This window comes from Salmo salar, chromosome 28, assembly GCF_965601325.2.
Source record: "Salmo salar chromosome 28, fSalSal1, whole genome shotgun sequence".
In the NCBI taxonomy this organism is placed as follows: Eukaryota; Metazoa; Chordata; class Actinopteri; order Salmoniformes; family Salmonidae; genus Salmo; species Salmo salar.
In genome coordinates, this window is record NC_138318.1 from 5099827 (window position 1) to 5117678 (window position 17852).

The window sequence follows — 17852 nt, forward strand, 5'->3', positions numbered from 1 at the left end:
CATTTCTGACCCTGAATGAATTTGAATCAAATCCTTTCTTGTATAAGAGGTTTCACTTTTATTGTCACAAAAACACAACAGAAAGGTACAAAAGCAGCAGTCTTTGTTAAGTACCATAGTTGATCTCACAAAAAGCAGCAACAGTTCTTTCAGTATGTAGAATTGGCGTAGCATTTGCACTGTTAGTTGGTCTTTAGCATACCGTATTGCTGTGTCATTCTTCTTCAGTACTCATAAACAACACTTATCTCACACGCACAGCAAGAATCACTCTCAGAATAACGGAAGAGTAGTTGCTCTACGATGTTTTCATCTATTTTTCTTTACATCAACGTTGACAGTAACATTTGTTTTGACTGACCCTGTTGCACATGATACAAAAATCTATTATCCTGTACAATGTTTAATCTAATATACACCAACAGTTATACACAGAGGAGAGGTATTGACAGAAGTAACAGAACCTTTTGTTGACCCAGCGTGCAAATTCCGGGAATGTACACTATGTGCATGCTGTTTGGATTACGTTTCTCTCAACAACAACAAAAAAAGAAATTCACATAAAAATCCATATAATAACATCTTCTCGGTCTATTTACATGATGTATAACACCCACAGACTACTTTAAACAACCACACATTCATCAAGAAACCATATTGTACATACGATATTGTTGACTTTTGATTAGGATAGAGGAAGACAGTTGTGGGTAGTCACCAGTGAGTACTTGTCAAGAGGGATGAGGAAATGTGCTCTGGGTCTCTCTATTTCTTTCGTTCCCTCTATCCGTGCAAGCTGAAGTGTAGTGCTGCTTTAAGTAGTTCACAACCCTTCATCATTGATTTCTATTGTTTCCCCGAACAAGCCTCCCAAACGTTTCCGATTTTTCACAAATGTCACCGCATGTGTTCTTTGTCTCCTGCCATGAACCATATTAGTCTATGACAAGAAATTATACTAACAATTTGCTCAATGGTCTAAGTAAGTAGTACGGAACCGAAATGATGGCAATAGAAAACAAAACGCACACAAATTCATTTACAGAATACATGTCTAAAATGTGGTTATGAATCCTCTGTTCAAGTATAAAAATACAGTCCTGATAATATAAAACATAGATGAAGATTGAATTATGTACATGATATCATCACTGCAAACAATAACTATCAGGCAGTATGCTATTTTCTCACAATACGGTATATCTCCGATAGGATTTAGATTATTCTGAGGTTAATTGCGTGGTCTTTATTTTCCTTTTCATATTAGCTCTTATTTCTATATTTAAGATGAATAATACATTATATTAATGTCAAGGTGATGTTTTATCTCCAGTTATGTATATTTTTTTGTGCCAGTGGTATATATTTGTGCACAGAGAGCTTCCATGGCAATATTATTACACTTTCCTCCTGCAGGTCCAGACAGCACATAACCCTTCTGTGGGATTATCTGACTTGCATTTAGTGGAGTGATAAAAAAATAAAAAATAAAAATGTTGGGATGGAAATCTTCATATTGCTGTGGCAATGATGACAACGGTGGCTAGTGTATAAAACGGTGGTAATGAGTCCAGAACCTTTCAGATTATGGATAGAGTACCGGTGTTTACTGTGGGATTTTATGCTCATTATGTGTTCAATTTGCAACATTTGGTGTCAAAAGTGGGATCCTGTGCTGAATTCTGCTGTCCACCATTTTACCTTCAGTGTTTATCCCAGTACTCATACTGACCATGATAGCAGAGGATATACAGCAGTTGCCCTCAGACCTGGAAGATGAGAGAACATTGCTCACATGATCTCTATCTAACTCCTAACCTAACCTAATGCAATAGGGTGTCTGGGAAAAGCCTGCAGCTTTTTTTCTGTTGCATTCTCATCTTTTTTTTTAAGGGTTTTAATAGTGTTTTAAGATCACATTTGTTTTCCCTGTTCTTTGGTGACCCGTTCCAGATAGAGACAGACAAGGGTCAAGCTACTGTCTTGGTCATTGGCTATCTTACATCTACGTGGTCACATGGGGTGCTAGTGTATGCTTCAGCCAGTGCAGTGCAGTTCCCCTGACTGGCCACAGGGGTGTACTGTGTTTGGTGTATCAGCCCGACAGTCGTCACGCTCCTGTCAAGATCTGAGCCATGTGGCTGTCGCTAAGCAGAGCATAGGCAAAACTGAGGAAGTGATGCTGTGATCAGTACTGCACTGCTGTCAGGACTTGAGGACGGGCTACCTGTCCCGATGCAGCTTCTCCACAGTGGATAAGAGAGGGAGGAGAGTTGGGAGAGGAGAGGAAAGGGAGGGGTAAAGCGAGAAGAGGAGAAGAAATACGGATTGAGATTTCAGAAGGAGAGAGGAAGAGAAGGATAGGAAAAGGAGTAGGTAATGGAGGAGCTACTGTATACTCTAGAGTACAGGATAATAGGTGTCCTCAAGTTATATGATCTTTATAAGTGAAGGCTGAACTCTGCTTTTACCCTGGTTAACCCTAGGCATACTTTCTTGCTCTGTGATTGGTCAATTATGTTTTTGTTTGTACTTTTGCCCTCGGCTGCTGGCTCGTTTGGACACATTCAGGGCTAAAACCCAAAGCTACTGTTGGCTGTTAGGATCAATCCAAACAATCCTCACCCCTGAAACAATACACATTTTCAATGAATTGGTAATGTCTGAAACAGTTAAGATGCTTTCTTTGTCCAAACAGTGGGCTGCCTCCCAGACTAAATGAATGGAAATGAATTATCCTCCCATCACGTTGCACCTACAGGGGCTTCTCCATAAGAGCCTTGGAGACCCAAACAAACAAACTCAAGGAGAGAAAAGCCAGCGCTGAGCCTCTCTCGCTGACACATTTGGACACAACATCAAGCTCAATTTGATGCCAATGCTAATGAATTGCCTTGGCCTTTAGCGAACAAGAGATTTCCTCCCCCGATTAGATGTCTAAGGGCCCCCACACCGCTGCCACATTGGTTTACACATCCAACCGTTCAACGGGGCAAAAGGGTTAAGGGGTAAAACAAGACAAAAGCCTAAGATTAACGACGCAGACTTCCTATTAAGCCAAGAGCATAGACAAATGGAGGTAGGAGAGGAGAAGAGAGGTGTGCCTTTAAGGATGCCAAGAGAGCTGGTTGTACTGATGTAGATTTAGATCAATGTCATCTATATTCTGGCTCTATTCTCCTCATGATAGATGGGGCTGGGGTGTGTCCTTGGGAGGCCCACTGCTCAAAGTGAGATAGACTGGGTGGGATGAAGAGCAGTAGAAGCCTACATTAGCTTTGGTCAACATGGGGCATGGAGGTTATAGATATGTACATTTAGGACATTCAATGTGGGGAGAGGAAGGAGCAATTTGTAATTATGGAAGGAGCACTAGGGGCAAACAGTGCAGCCTGGTCTCAGAACCGCAGAGCCACCCACAATAACATCTGCTAAATATGTGTATGCGACCAATAACATTTGATTTGATTTGAATATGCTATACACATTTCTGAGCACCTCTCAAGACATACGATCTGAACCAATGGTCTAGTTACTTTAGACAGAAACGGAAGTAGGGAGGTTGATCGGATAGGATGGGTGGGCGTATTCCGTGACAGTCAGGCAATCCAAAGGTTGCGTGTTCGAGTTGCACCCGGGGACAACTGTAGAATTTGAGCTAACCCTTCCCCTAAACCCTTCCCTAACCCTAATTCTAACCTTAACCCTTTTCACCTAACCCGGTCGTACAATTCGTATGCTATAGTACGACCGGGTAAGACGTACTACACGTCCTCTAATTTTGACTTGAGGGACACCGGTATATCTGTAGCTCTTGGAGCCTGTATCACAAAATATCCTTTACAAGGACATGAACAGACAGGTGCACCATCCCCCCCCACAGAAGATTGAGGGATCGTCCCACTTTCTGCCATCCACGAGATCCTCCATTCCCCAGATAAATCGTATTCATATTAGATCATGAAAAAAGGATTCATGCCAAAATCATCCATTCAGGGGCCAAACAAAAAGTCCACCGATTCAGGAGAGATATAAAGGACAGCACCTGGTCATGGCCTGTTGGCATTCCTTCTGGACAGGTATTGGAACAGTGAATGTAGCTATAGCACTGTGTTGGGACAATGTCCACACAATGTCCTCAGGCACTGGGCTAAGATATCAAATAGCAGAATACCAACTAAGCCTTTTTAAAATCAGATAACCCCAAGGTATTCACATGTTGTGCACACACAAACTTCACTTTTGTTGACGTTAACAATTTTTCAGCTCGTGCACATTTTCCCCTCAGGATAAAATAAAGGGGGGGGGTTACTCTATGGTACGGTCTTGGTTAAATCCTATTGGTTCAAAAATGACCTCATTGGTTCATGTCTGAAGCAGTCCTGTATTGTTGAAATAATTAACCTAACATGATGCATTACAGTACACAAAATAGCCTACCCATGGGGTTTTATTTTACCCACACTGTACATACAGGTCACACAGATGCATGTATGTCCAATATATTCAACTGACTCCAACATACAGTATATTCATTCATATTATTTGCATATGTTAAACATATAGTTTAAGTTGAACACGTCTTTTGTTTGTTTGATCACAGACAGTTTACTACATTTTACTGACCCAATTGCCTAGATATATATTACTGTATTTACTGTATGTTACAAACATCAGATCAGACATTTAATAAAATACATCATCTGCATCATAAGAGGACTCACTCTTGCAATGAGCGTAATCTGCACCAAAAAAATCTGCACAGTGTAATGACCCTAATAAACAGCATCCGTAGACTCAGAGGGCATATTTGACATCATGACAAAATGGGGATAGGGAAGGAAGGTACACTTGGAGGCATACGCAATCTCACACAATTGAGTGGTTTCCAGCAAACTAGCATAATTAGCAGCCTGGTCTCATAGGCTAGATTTAACATAGTAAATATAAATTCGGGACCATTAAATTAGTATGTTACATTTGGTATGGTTTCATAAGACAGGAGGTTACATTTAAGGCAAAAACGAAAGGAGGGTGGTTGGTCGGGATGGAAGGGTGAGCGTTTAACGCAAATGTCTGGCAACCCAAAGGTGGTGTGTTTGAATCTCATCACGGACAACTTTAGCATTTTAACTAATTAGCATCTTTGCAACTACTTACTACTTTTTAGCAGCTTTGCAACAACTTACCATGTTAGCTAACCCTTCCGCTAACCCTAACCTTAACCCTTTAACTTAACACCTAACCAGAACCCCAACCCTTAACCCTAGCTAACGTTAGCCAGCTAACTAATGTTAACGTTAGCCACCTAGCTAACATTAGCAACATCAAATTGGAATTCGTAACATATCCTACATTTTGTAAATTCATAACATATTGTACATTTAGCAAATTCGTAAAATATCATACGAAATGGTTGAAGGACATCCACAAATAAATACATGCCAACTTTTTACTTTTTAGATTTGCATGTATTGTTTTGTATTGTTAGATATTACTGCACTGTTGGAGCTAGGAAAATAAGCATTTCACTACACCCACAATAACATCTGCTAAAAATGTTTATGCAACCAATTAAATTTGATTTGATTTGATTTACCATACGAAATCAGATTTATGTACAGAATAACACAAAATGCTTTGAGACCAGGTTGGAAATAGACATGAATACTAATGCTTGGTGTTTATTCCTCCAGTGTCAAATAAAGGTTAACATGTTAGCCATATGCTAACTACTGTATTCACTAATGGGCATTGTTGTGAAGCGCACTGACCTCCCTGGGAGGTCATCTTCTGCACTTGTATGATACTTTTATGTTTTTTACACGGATTCCAAGTGGTTTCTGACTCCTTTCACTTTCACCCCAAAGAGTGAAGTATGGTTTTTGTTCCGGTGCAAAACCTTGTGCTTCACCAAAATGGATGTGGTTACAGCTTTGGTGGTGGATGAGATGAATTTGCCCCATACAAGGTAAAAACCTTTCAGATCTGATCAAGATGAATGTAGAAGTGCATCAATCCAGCCATCCGAAGCGAGTTGAACCATGGCAACATTTTGGGGCTGTTTTTCAGTCCAACGGGTAGTCTTTTGAACTCTAATAGCCTGTGAATAGACCCCCTAAGCCTAAAGAGCACCACATGGGGCCTGTTTCTTAGAGTTCAGATGAAGTGGCCTCTATCTTAGTTAGCTAATGGAGTGTGGATTATCCCCGTTAGGGTAATGAGAGGATTGGGTTGACTGGCTCAGGACAGGTGCTAGCTGGAACGGAGTGGCTTTCTGTGTTATCTCTGCCTGACTTTGAGAGCTGCCAGAAGGTCCTTTGAGAGGGACAGTTTGGGCTGAGGTGGGACAGGGCCGTTCAGATCAGCCTACTGGTTTGGAGTGCCTGCTGAACCATGTAAGACTGCTGCTTCAGAGAGGAGGGAGGAGGGCTTCAGTCTTAGAGTCAAAAGTTTGGACACACCTACTCATTCAAGGGTTTTTCTTTATTTTTGACTATTTTCTACATTGTAGAATAAAAGTGAAGACATCAAAACTATGAAATAACACATAGGTAATCATGTAGTAACCCAAAAAGTGTTCAACAAATTCTTCAAAGTAGCCACCCTTTGCCTTGATGACAGCTTTGCACACTCTTGACATTCTCTCAATCAGATTCACCTGGAATGCTTTTCCAACAGTATTGAAGGAGTTCCTACATTTGCTGAGCACTTGTTGGCCGCTTTTCCTTCACTCTGCAGTCCAACTCATCCTAAACCATCTCAATTGGGTTGAGGTCGTGTGATTGTGGAGGCTAGGTCACCTGATGCAGCACTCCATCACTCTCATTTTTGGTCAAACAGCCCTTACACAGCCTGGAGGTGTGTTGGGTCATTGTTCTGTTTAAAAACAAATGATAGTCCCTCTAAGCGCAAACCAGATGGGATGGCGTATCGCTGAAGAATGCTGTGGTTGCCATGCTGGTTAAGTGTGCGTTGAATCCTAAATAAATCACCATCACACCTCCTCCTTCATACTTCACCGTGGGAACCACACATGTGGAGATTATGTGGAGATCATCTGTTTACCTACTCTGTGTCTCACAACGACACGGCGGTTGGAACCAAAAATCAAAAATTTGGATTCATCAGACCTAAAGGACAGATTTCCACCGGTCTAATGTCCATTGCTCATGTTTCTTGGCCCAAGCAAGTATCTTCTTCTTATTGGTGTCATTTAGTAGTGGTTTCTTTGCAGCAATTTGACCATGATGGCCTGATTCATGAAGTCTCCTCTGTATAGTTGATGTTGAGATGTGTCTGTTACTTGAACTCTGTGAGGCATTTATTTGGGCTGCAATTTCTGAGGCCGGTAACTCTAATGAACTTATCCTCTGCAGCAGAGGTAACTCTGGGTCTTCCTTTCCTGTGGCGGTCCTCGGGAGAGCTAGTCTCATCATAGCTCTTGATGGTTTTTGCGACTGCACTTGAAGGAACTTTCAAAGCTCTTGAAATGTTCCGCATTGAATGACCTTCATGTCTTAAAGTAATGGTCGACTGTCATTTCTCTTTGCTTATTTGAGCTGATCTTGCCATAATATGGACTTGGTCTTTAACCAAATAGGGCTATCTTCTATATACCACCCCTACCTTGTCACAACACAACTGATTGTCTCAAACACATTACGAAGGAAAGAAATTCCACAAATTAACTTTTAACAAGGCACACCTGTTAATTGAAATGCATTCTAGGTGACTACCTCATGAAGCTGGTTGGAAGAATGCCAAGAGTGTGCAAAGCTGTTATCAAGGAAAAGGGTGGCTACTTTGAAAAATCTCAAATATAAAATATTTATTTGTTTAACAATTTTTCGGTTACAACATGATTCCATGTGTTATTTCATGTAGAAAATAGTACAAATAAAGAAAAACCCTGGAATGAGTAGGTGTGTCCAAACTTATGACTGGTACTGTATTTGCTCCAGAGAAACGTTGGAGGTGTGATGCACTTAGCTTTTTTTGTTCTGCCTTTCGTTATTTCTGTCTGTCTTTTGTCGTTCCTACCGTCTTTCTTTCTCTTATCCTACCTTTTCCATATTCTCATCTCCGCCGAGGGGAAAAAAAGGGCAAATATTCAGAGAAGTATTACTTTTCCATCTCCTGACACTCTCACTTTTAGACTGTGGTTTAAATGACTCAGCTGGAGACAGAATGATTCAGCGGTTCACATAAAGGAAGCATAGTCAGACAACCGTGGTACTGTAGGATCATCATCTACTTGGTGAAAAGTCAGGGGTTCGGCATTGACATGTTAAACTATTCCATGGCATAATCGAGAAGTGCAGTTTAGGTGCCACTTAGCTTGTTAAGTGCACAATACCTCCATGACCTTTACCCTCCTCAGAAACATCAATGCCAGCCCAATGGGATAGAGCACGCTCAGTACACAATCCATTTTGGATCCAACCACAGCTCAAAGTCAAATAATATAACAACCAACATTGGTGATTTCCGATGAGCCCAACCCTTTTCTCGTCACCTGACATCCCAGTATAGTCCTAAAAGAACCCAGTAGTTGCCCAGACAGCTGTGAGATGGGGCAGTTGTCAATGTCAAAGGCCACCAGAGCTGTTCTGAAGAGGGCTACTCCCCCGAGGGGCATTCTAGAAGTGGAATACCTGCTGCTGGCCCTGGATCTTGGGGAAGTCCTCTCTCTGCTTCCTGGTCTTGGGCCTCTCGAGGCTGCCTTGTTGGAGGTTCTTCAGTCTAGCCGCTACAGTTGACTGGGGTCCCTTGGATCCCCCTGGTGAGTTGCTGGCATTCTACGGAAGGACAATGAGCATGAGGAAGGTTATGGTCATATCTGAGATGACATTTTGGCTAGAGCCCTAAGTAGTGCGCAGTATAGGAAATAGGATTACATTTTGGGTGCAGACATTCTCACTGGTGCTGATCAGTTTTACCATGTAAGGGTTTGTGTTTTGAAAGCTGGTCCAAATAGAGCAGATCAATTCTGTTAATCTCAAAGTGGCTGTACCACCTCTGTTTTGACAGCTTCCCTAGTGAGATGTGTCTTTTTTTTGTTGATCTGGGAGCGATAAAACGAGACCTTTACAGAGATAAATGTGTCATTTGAGCAGTAAGAGAGTTCTGACATTTGCCTTAGTCTGTCAGCAAACCGCCTTAACACACTCCATGCAATATACATGTAATTCCAATATGCACGCCAGAAATGTAGGACTGTCATTCCTCATAACAGTTAGTTTGTTAGAGAATTAGAGCACAGCTTAGTTAGAATACTGAATGCAGATCAGAATGTAGAATGCAGTCAGTGGAACTAGCAGGGGTGGGGGGGGATAGTCATTAGCGAAGTGAGACAGGGGAGTTAGATTGAATGGAATTAGACAGTATATGTTTGGTAGTCGAATCCGACAAGATAAGCACCATGTTGTGTTTTCAGCCCAGAGAACTTCTGCATCAAGCAGAATTAGAGGAGAATCTCCATGATCAACAGGCATGTAAGTGGCCCTTTAAGAAACAAGTGCAGTGGAACAGCAGTGACTGAAGCAGGGGGGAGAGGATAGGAGACAGTAGGGCCGCAGGCACTGCAAAAAAAGTGGGCATTTTTGGGGGGAGGGGCTTAAGGTTTACCTTTCTTCCCAGGAAGCCTGAGGCGCAAGGAAGGGTACGGGCTGCAGGAGTAGGCCTCGGTAGCGTGCTGGGCAGTGAGTGGGGAGGGGACACTTTGACAGTGGTTCGCTGAAATATCTGTCAGGTGGTGTGTGGCGGGTGGTGAGTGGTGTCGTGTGGGAAAGGGTCGCAGAGACAATGTTATCACATTGCTAAGGCACACCGAACATCGACTGCAACGAACAAAATACATACCGCATGTCATATTCTTATACATCTCGTATGCGGCTACTCGAGGTATACAATTTAGCACCAGCGTAACACACTGTAAATTACATTAGGGAACAAAAGGATGCCTACCTCTAGGTCAGCAATGATCCTCTCTTCGTCGTCCTCATCTTTAATCGCTGAGGCGGCGATGACGGGGGGAGTGGAGGTGGGGCGGGGGGTATCAGACGGCGTCCTTCTCAGCTTGACTAGAGTCTTCGGAGCCTCGACGTCTTCTGGCTCCAGCTTCTTATAAAAACAAAACCGGGTTGGCGACGTGTCTACAGTATGTGACAGATGTTTAGAACATCCATACATCCAAATAGCCTATCTCGAAGTATCTTCAAAAACATTCATGCGTACTTTCGTGCTTTGCAGTTATTTCTTGCTCAGCCATCTCTCTCTCTTACTGTACCTTCTTGGTGGTGACGATCACTTCTCCAGTGCTATTGGTGGTGAGCCCATGGGCTGATGGGAAGCTGCGGCGAGGAGGGGGTGGAGGCGGAGACTTAGAGGGTTTCTCAGTGCGATACCTGGTAACGGTCAGCTCTGCTAAAACACACAATAATATATCTTTACAGGGCAGCTCAGTCATAACTAAAACACAAATGATATAATGTGCATGTGGTATTCAGTCTCACCAGATCCGCAACGTGAGCCCCCCTCCAGCTTCTGGGCAGTGACCTGCACCATGTTGGGCTGGTGCTCAGTACTGGTAGCGGTGGTTGCGCTAGTGGTGGTGGAGGTGGTGGTGGAGGTAGTGATAGGGGTGGTAAACTGAGGTTTGGGGTGGGGTTTGGGGGGCACAGCAGGCTTGTTGATCTGCCTGGCAGCAAAGTCTAGGTCTGGGATGGCCTTCATCAGCTCAGCCTGGGTCTCCTCCAGCAGACGGTTGATGTCCTGGGCACTGAACTGGGTCAGACTAGCTCGCTTCTCCTCCCAGTCCCGCTCTGCAGCCTATACAAACACACATATTAGTCAACTCAAATACTGTATATTGGAAATATATTGCGGAAATGTACACGGATATACTGTACATGATAGGGAAAATTTGTCAAAATCAGAACATCTGTACATTTCCAGGGAAAACACTGGTAAATGTACCGATTCCCCAGTAGAAATGTACATTTAGCATTGTGAGGGGGATTGTATAGAATGTAAAAATACAGGAGCGGTTTTCCGTACCAGTCTGACCTCCGCGGACACTGATTTGCCAGCACCGCGACGGCTCGGCAGCTCGTCCAGGACCCGGCTTCTGTAGCTGGCCGTAGGGTGGGGGTCCTGCTCAGGTCCCGAAGCATCTGGGTCACTGCCTGATACGGGCATCCAGTTGGCAAGGCTGCCACTGCCACCCAGGTCATTGAGGCTGAGTGGTGGACTGGTCAGTATGTCGAGGTCCAAGCTCTTTCCTGTGTGCTCCGTTCGCTTGGCTGACTGGCTGGAGATGTCATCCTGGCCTTTCCACAGGCCCTCGGTCACTTTTCTGTACATACAGGTGGCATACAATACACTAACAACACACAGCAGTATCAGGGCCCTATTGCATCTATTCTGGTGACCAGGTTTCCGGGATCAGTCAAAAAAACGTTTTTTATATGAACATGCTTTCTCGTTGTATTGAAAGAGTACCATTTTTACTTATCTTGAAAACCAAGTCACCAGTTGAACGGGGCCCTCGTAACAACAGGTTATAGCAATTTAACAACAACCTAACAACATGGTGTATATAGCGCATATTGGGTTGTGTTGTGTTAAACCATACCTGCGTAGTGTGGTCAGTGTGTCGGTCATGGTGTTACAGCGTTTCAGCAGTGCGTCCAGTCTGTGTGGCTCCTCCTTCAGGAACTTCACAGCCTCCACTTCCACCCTCAACACCACGCGCATCTTACTCTGCAGACTGGGGAACTGGTCTGGAAGGAGGGAGGGAGGGAGGGAGGGAGAGAGGGAGGGAGGGAGGGAGGGAGGGAGGGAGGGAGGGAGGGAGGGAGGGAGGGAGGGAGGGAGGGAGGGAGGGAGGGAGGGAGGGAGGGAGGGAGGGAGGGAGGGAGGGAGGGAGGGAGAAATAAGCATAATTAAATCAACGAGAGAGGGAAGGAGGATATATCCAAGCTTGTTTGTAAAACAGTCCTGCAGTGTCTTTGTGTCTCCTGTCATGCTCTATACCGGGGCTCGCTGTACTCTCTGCCCCCTGTGGCTCAGCTACCGCGTGGGGGAAATGATTTCAGGCTAATTTAGGTGCACAACAAATCTGGTATCAGATCAGTTGTTAAACAAGCATCTCGTTCCACTGTGTGGTTTTTAGCCATGATGCTACACGTGAACATCTGCATGTGCGAGCACATCTTTCTTAATCAGACACTCCTATTATGGACGTTCACCTGCCTAATCACTGACACCATTAACACGATGTGACAGATTGCAATTATCTAGAAAGGTAATTACACGAGGGGTCAATTTTATTCCATCCAAACGGAGCAGACTTTCACACAGCTAATTGCCTCATTGTTGCATCTTCCTGTGTCGTTAACCCCCATATACTACAGTAGCAGTCAAAAGTTTGGGCACATTCATTCAAGGGTTTTTCTTTATTTTTTACTATTTTCTACATTGTAGAATAATAGTGAAGACATCAAACCTATGAAATAACACATATGGATTCATGTAGTAACCGAAAAAGTGTTAAACAAATCAAAACATAATTTATATTTGAGATTCTTTAAAGTAGCCACCCTTTGCCTTGATGACAGCTTTGCACAATCTTGGCATTCTCTCAACCAGCTTTGTGAGAAACGCTTTTCCAACCGTCTTGAAGGAGTTTCCACATTTGCTGAGCACTTGTTGGCCGCTTTTCCTTCACTCTGCAGTCCAACTCATCCTAAACCATCTCAATTGGGTTGAGGTCGTGTGATTGTGGAGGCTAGGTCACCTGATGCAGCACTCCATCACTCTCATTTTTGGTCAAACAGCCCTTACACAGCCTGGAGGTGTGTTGGGTCATTGTTCTGTTTAAAAACAAATGATAGTCCCTCTAAACGCAAACCAGATGGGATGGTGTATCGCTGAAGAATGCTGTGGTTGCCATGCTGGTTAAGTGTGCGTTGAATCCTAAATAAATCACTGACAGTGTCACCATCACACCTCCTCCAACATGCTTCACGGTGGGAACCACACATGCAGAGATCATCCATTCACCTACTCTGTGTCTCACAAAGACACGGAGGTTGGAACCAAAAATCTCAAATTTGGACTCAGACCAAAGGACAGATTTCCACTGATCAAATGTCCATTACTTGTGTTTCTTGGCCCAAGCAAGTCTCTTCTTTTTATTCATGTCCTTTTGTAGTGGTTTCTTTGCAGCAATTCAACCATGAAGCCCTGATTCATGAAGTCTCCTCTGTATCGTTGATGTTGAGATGTGTCTGTTACTTGAACTCTCTGAAGCATTTATTTGGGCTGCAATTTCTAAGGCTGGTAACTCTAATTAACTCTGGGTCTACCTTTTCTGTGGCGGTCCTCGTGAGAGCTAGTCTCATCATAGCTCTTGATGGTTTTTGCGACTGCACTTGAAGAAACTTTCAAAGTTCTTGAAATGTTCCAGATTGAATGACCTTCATGTCTTAAAGTAATGATGGACTGTCGTTTCTCTTCGCTTATTTGAGCTGTTCTTGCCATAATATGGACTTGGTCTTTAACCAAATAGGGCTATCTTCTGTATACCAACCCTACCATGTCACAACACAACTGATTGATTTAAATGCATAAGGAAAGAAATTCCACAAATTTACTTTTAAGAAGGCACTCCTTTTAATTGAAATGCATTCCAGGTGACTACCTCATGAACCTGGTTGAGAGAATGCCAAGAGTGTGCAAAGCTATCACCAATGCAAAGGGTGGCAACTTTGAAGAATCTCAAATACAAAATATGTTTTTATTTGTTTAACACTTTTGTGGTTACCACATGATTCCATATGTGCTATTTTATAGTTTTGATATCTTCAATTTTATTCTACAGTGTAGAAAATTGTAAAAATAAAGAAAGACATTGGAATGAGTATGTATCTAATTTTTTGACTGGTAGTGTATGCTTACTCTTGAGCTCTGTGAGGGTCTCTCCCAAAGACCTTAGCTCCATACTCTTCTGCTCCACTTCCTGCTCAGTCACCAGGCCGTGGTTGACTGACAAGTTCCTCTGCAGTTCCTCCACTGACTTCTCCAGATCACTGTGGACACCAAAAAATGACATCAGTATAGCATAACAACAAAATGGCCACCAAGTATGCAGGCACTGCACAGTTCCAGCTCAAACACACCTTCATCTTTTTGTCTGTCTGAGCAGTTTGCACTATTTCTTCATTCACACTGACCCTATCTTGAGTTAGAGACCCTGAATTAAAGGCTAAACTCACTGCAGTTGCTGGATGAGCAGCTCTTCCTGGTTGAGGTACTTGAGTCTCTCCTCCTCCACTAGGAGGCGCTGCCTCTGCAAAGGGTCCTCCTGGGTCCGCATGGCGTCCAGCATCATAAGGCTCAGCTCCGACTCGGTCTGCCTCAGCAGGGACTGTACTGAGTCCTGGTTCTCTAACTGGGAGGGGAGACACCGACAGACCCAAATAGATGTTATTGGGACATACACACACTTAGACAATACATCAAACAAGCATAAGTCAAAACAAGCACAAAGTCCAGTCTACACACACAAATCTCTGACGAAGGCCTTGAGGCCGATACGTAAAGCTTACTAAAGAGCAGTGATACGGGCAAGATAAGTGATTGATGCATAAACACATGTAAAAACAAACAGTGCCTTGAGAAATGTGTGTGTGTGTGTGTGTGTGTGTGTGTGTGTGTGTGTGTGTGTGTGTGTGTGTGTGTGTGTGTGTGTGTGTGTGTGTGTGTGTGTGTGTGTGTGTGTGTGTGTGTGTGTGCGTACGGCCACACTGTTCTCTGGTGCTCACCTGGATGTTGCGCAGCTGGGACAGTTGTTTGCGCAGCTCGCTGGTGTTCTGCTGCAGGCCATGCAGGTGGATCTGCATCTGCAGCCGCGACACCGTCAGTGGCTGGGAGGACCCTATGAGTGGTGGCGGCATCAGGGCCAACGGAGCCGACGGTGTCAGGGCTGGCCAATCAGAAAGTAGGATTAGGGTCTCATGCATTCTACTGTCGCTGTAGCCAATTATATCATCCATCGTAAAGTGGGGAGGGACTACAGGATTATTCACAGGTGTAATGGTGATTGACAGAATGGGGAAGGTTTTAGGACACACAGAGCCATATCCGAAGCTGTATTTCTTTACATACATTTCAATTCCAGGGGCAACAAAAGAGCATCCACAACAAGCCCGAGCGAGCAAGTCTTCGATGCTTGGGGTTGAAATGACACAATGGTCCATTGAAATCACAATGAACATATAGCTTTGCTATGTGGCAATTTCTCAGGCACGTTTTCTCATGCATAACAAAATAAAGGGAGTGGTTTGGTAACACTAATTCACTCACAAACTTGGAGTTCAGCCGAACTACAAAATCACTTATTGCTTGACATGGAAAACAATTGAATTGTTTCGAAAATAGCCCATTAGCATTGATAGCTTTCCAGGCAAAGAAACGTAAAATTGGTTTTGTAATTTAGGTGAACTATTCTTTCAGAGGAGATGGATAAAACACAAGGTCGTAAAGAATGTTACAATTTGAACGGAGGAGCAGACGTACTGCAGTATACTGCTCAACTGACTTCCTGGAAGATGTCTAACCTCTACTGGGAGACAGAGAAATTGGAGCTTGGCACAACTCATTGTAGAAGAACACCTTGTTTTGGGGGAGGGCATGTGACAGTTACTGTGCATTTCTAGGTTCATTGTCTAACTAATAGCTGACCTTCTAATACCTGTCTGGAATGGGCGTAGATAAAGGGGTGAACGGTATCAGGAATATAAATAAATCTTGATCTACCCAAAGAACCAAACATGCACACAAAGTAACCTAACCATACCATTACCGATGATAACAAGGCGAGCGAAATAACATTCCAGCATGAACAGTAGGGATTGGGAAACATATTCTGAGCCCAGTCCTGAATCCAGACACTGAACGCAGACTTAAAGAACAAGAGAATCAAAACAGAGTCCTCACAAAAACTCAAAGTGGATCAAACGAGAGACACCAACTATAAGGGAAGCAGTCTGTCATTGAGACACACAGGGGAAAGAGGATGAGGACTTCAGACAATAAGATACCTTTCTTGTTTTTTAACCGTCCAGCTAAAATAAGGCACAAGAAGCATGGCACCCATTACTAGCATAAGCAAACACACACTTGATGGTTCTTCGTGTATATTGGTCACACGTGAGCAGTACACATATGGTAAGCAGCTCAGCTACAGAACATTTACAATGCTACGCAATGGATCATGTTATTTATATTGCAATGCTCTGCAAACCTAACCCTTACTCTTTATACTGCAATGCTCTGCAACCCTAACCCTTACTCTTTATACTGCAATGCTCTGCAACCCAAACCCTTACTCTTTATACTGCAATGCTCTGCAACCCTAACCCTTACTCTTTATACTGCAATGCTCTGCAACCCTAACCCTTACTCTTTATACTGCAATGCTCTGCAACCCTAACCCTTACTCTGTATATATTGCAATGCTCTGCAACCCTAACCCTTACTCTTTATATTGCAATGCTCTGCAACCCTAACCCTTACTCTTTATACTGCAATGCTCTGCAACCCTAACCCTTACTCTTTATATTGCAATGTTCTGCAACCCTAACCCTTACTCTTTATACTGCAATGCTCTGCAACCCTAACCCTTACTCTTTATACTGCAATGCTCTGCAACCCTAACCCTTACTCTTTATACTGCAATGCTCTGCAACCCTAACCCTTACTCTTTATACTGCAATGCTCTGCAACCCTAACCCTTACTCTTTATACTGCAATGCTCTGCAACCCTAACCCTTACTCTTTATACTGCAATGTTCTGCAACCCTAACCCTTACTCTGTATATATTGCAATGCTCTGCAACCCAAACCCTTACTCTTTATATTGCCAAGTCAATGGGATACAGTGAAAGTCAATGTATATTTGTTTTCAAGTATCCCTGATTGATACTTACTGTCTGTCTCAGAGCAGTCATTGGCCGTCTCAATCTTGTCCCTGGAAAAGACAAAATAACTTTAGGTCCCCACTCCATGTGTACTGTATGTACTGAATGTGTGTGTGTGTGTGTGTGTGTGTGTGTGTGTGTGTGTGGTGTGTGTGTGTGTGTGTGTGTGTGTGTGTGTGTGTGTGTGTGTGTGTGTGTGTGTGTGTGTGTGTGTGTGTGTGTGTGTGTGTGTGTGTGTGTGTGTGTGTGTGTGTGTCTGTGTGTGTGCGTGCGTGCAACGGACGTCAGTGTGATGCTAACAGTATATCTTCCTCCACTGTCTGTGTCCCCATACCGGGCTTTAACCATTGATCCTCTGCTTCGCAACACACGACAGTCCTCCTTGCCAACGTACCAACCGTTTGAGCGGTTGAAAAATATCTAATTCGATAGCTCCATCGGCGACATTCCATCTAGCTGTGGAGTGAGCTTAAGGTACGTTCTTAACTGTGTTACACTCACCCCTTCTAAACTCGCTACACAGCAAGCGAGACTCGGCCGTTGAGCTGAGCCCAACTGCCAATCCAGGTCACGGCACCAGTGAAATGGACGTCAGTGTGCTGCTAACAGTTTAGCTTCCTCCACTGTCCCCCACCGTTACATGTGCGCCTGTGTGTGTTCATGCGTGCATGCTTGGGTGTGTGTCTCACGGGCTCTCGGCCTCTGGTCCCCTGGTCAGAACAGTCTGCAGTAGACCAGTCAGACTGGCTATCTGTTTCTCCATGGCCTCCATGCGCCCCCTTTGCAATGACAAACGTAGGGTATGAGTCAGTTTAGATGAACACAAAATACCCATCACAGACACATAAAACGTACATGCACACA

General features: G+C 43.7%; 1 protein-coding gene across 6 annotated transcripts in view; it reads right to left on the bottom strand.

Annotated features, from left to right (window-relative positions):
* Nucleotides 1-34: 34 nt before the first annotated feature.
* LOC106589319 (SRC kinase signaling inhibitor 1) overlaps nt 35-17852 on the bottom strand; it is a 57298-nt gene continuing 39480 nt past the window's right edge. For 2 of the 6 annotated variants that reach the window (XM_045710324.2, XM_082970400.1), the window contains 12 exons: nt 17678-17767; nt 16998-17038; nt 16110-16133; nt 14832-14992; nt 14283-14458; nt 13966-14096; nt 11639-11786; nt 11062-11386; nt 10518-10833; nt 10292-10428; nt 9970-10125; nt 35-8801 (listed from right to left, as the gene is read on the bottom strand). In XM_045710324.2, coding sequence (XP_045566280.1) covers nt 8643-8801; nt 9970-10125; nt 10292-10428; nt 10518-10833; nt 11062-11386; nt 11639-11786; nt 13966-14096; nt 14283-14458; nt 14832-14992; nt 16110-16133; nt 16998-17038; nt 17678-17767 — 1864 coding nt within the window. In that variant the 3' untranslated portion in view covers nt 35-8642. The remainder of the gene's footprint in view (nt 8802-9969; nt 10126-10291; nt 10429-10517; nt 10834-11061; nt 11387-11638; nt 11787-13965; nt 14097-14282; nt 14459-14831; nt 14993-16109; nt 16134-16997; nt 17039-17677; nt 17768-17852) is intronic. The other 4 variants (XM_082970398.1, XM_045710325.2, XM_082970399.1 and 1 more) reach the window with 4 other exon arrangements.